Source organism: Triticum aestivum, chromosome 1B, assembly GCF_018294505.1.
Source record: "Triticum aestivum cultivar Chinese Spring chromosome 1B, IWGSC CS RefSeq v2.1, whole genome shotgun sequence".
Lineage (NCBI taxonomy): Eukaryota > Viridiplantae > Streptophyta > Magnoliopsida > Poales > Poaceae > Triticum > Triticum aestivum.
The window spans coordinates 679,922,299-679,923,877 of NC_057795.1; the positions used below are offsets into that span (position 1 = coordinate 679,922,299).

Sequence of the window (1,579 nt, forward strand, 5' to 3'; positions counted from 1 at the left end):
CATGCGGAGCCAGGCGAGTATCTCGTGCCAAACCTGTCTGTAAAACAGGCAACAGAGCAGTAGGTGGTACATCTCTCGGGGCTCTAGCAGCAGAGGAGGCACGAGGTGTGGGGCTGGAGGCCGCGGCGCGCAAGGAGGTCGGTGGTCATCCAACACCGATCCTGATCAGCAAGCCAGTGGAAGAAGCGCACATGAGGGGACGCCCAGAACTTCCAGGAGCTGTTGTGGGTCGAACCCTGGAAGGTGACCTGATAGCAGGATTTCACAGAGTAAAATCCGCTCGAAGTCCACTTCCACAGGAGGCGATCAGGTTTCATGGTCCGGGTGGTGTGCCCGACAGCATGTTTACAAGTGAAAGTCATAGTTCTGTCACCATAATAAAAAGATAATGCTACATGTATGGTTAGACATTGACATTAACTAATGTTAGAATACTGTATGTATACCATAAGGCAGAAGAACATGATTTCCTCATACTCCCTCCGTCCAAAAATTCTTGTCTTAGATTAGACAAATATAAGACAAGAATTTTGGGACGGAGGGAGTATTATGCATGTAGCAGTACAAGAAGTGTAGTATTTTCACAAGCTGAGCAGGGCAGCAGCAAGAAATTTGGCAATGTTCAGAGCAAGATGATAAAACAGAGCCAAAGAGATGTCACGTACCCTTTGCTTTCTTCACCCTTTCCATCATAGATTCTGCTTCAAGCTGCATCTCCATGGCTTTCTTAGCTCCCTCTGTTGGAGTAATGCCTAAAAGTGGACAGTTTGTAGTTTATTAGTAATGGAATAGAGATGCCGTATTACGACATTTGACACCCCATTCACACGATGAAAAGGAAAAACCATACGTATGTTGTATTTGAGGCATTTGACACCCCACTCGCATGATGCGTAATTGATTGACTTCTGCAGATAGAGAAACAAGACAAAACAATTTGTTAGATGAGTTGTAGGACCATGACATTTACGAGAGAGAGAGGTGTGATAGTAGTAGGTACCATGATGTTGTGGTTGAGCGTGTCTCTTTCCTTAAAAGTCTTGTCAAGGGTAATCTTGCAAATTTCACTGCCTGCAACAAACTCCGCGAGATGGGTGACTGCATAGATGGGGTTCTCTATGGCGTAGGAAGCAAGGAAGGGATCGGCAATCTGCACAAGCCAATTTCAATCGATTCAGTTTGTAAGCTAAGCAAGCTTCCTAGGGTTTAGGGGTTAGAGATGACCTTGACATGGAGCACTCCTCCGATCTGGATCAAGGTGCCATCCTTTGTGATGGCAGGGTTGTCCGGGATTTGGATGGCCTCCTCCTCGAGCGAGTGGACGTAGGCGATGCGGTCGATGCCGGGCACGAGGAAGTGAATCCCCGAGGAGAGAGACTTGTGGTACATGCCTAAGCGCTCCACCACGAACACCTTCCTCTCCGGCACGATGCTCACGCCCAGGTTCACAGGGGTCGACAGCGGGCCGACCGCCGCGGTGGCTCCCCTGTACCAGCGGCAGCTGGACCCTAGGCCCTGCAGCTGCGGCGGGTCCGGGCGGCTGGAGCGGAGGAGGCAGAAGGCGGAGGAGCGGCGCGCG

At 50.2% G+C, this 1,579-nt stretch overlaps 1 protein-coding gene across 1 annotated transcript; it reads right to left on the minus strand.

Moving 5' to 3' along the window:
- Positions 1-641: 641 nt before the first annotated feature.
- LOC123100481 (stomatin-like protein 2, mitochondrial) lies at positions 642-1,572 on the minus strand. The gene is made up of 4 exons (XM_044522414.1): positions 1,225-1,572; positions 1,001-1,150; positions 851-908; positions 642-752 (listed from the first exon to the last, which is right to left on the minus strand). Exons 1-4 carry the CDS (start codon positions 1,387-1,389, stop codon positions 658-660), a joined length of 468 nt encoding a protein of 155 aa, XP_044378349.1. The 5' UTR covers positions 1,390-1,572; the 3' UTR covers positions 642-657.
- Between the last annotated feature and the right edge of the window lie 7 nt (positions 1,573-1,579).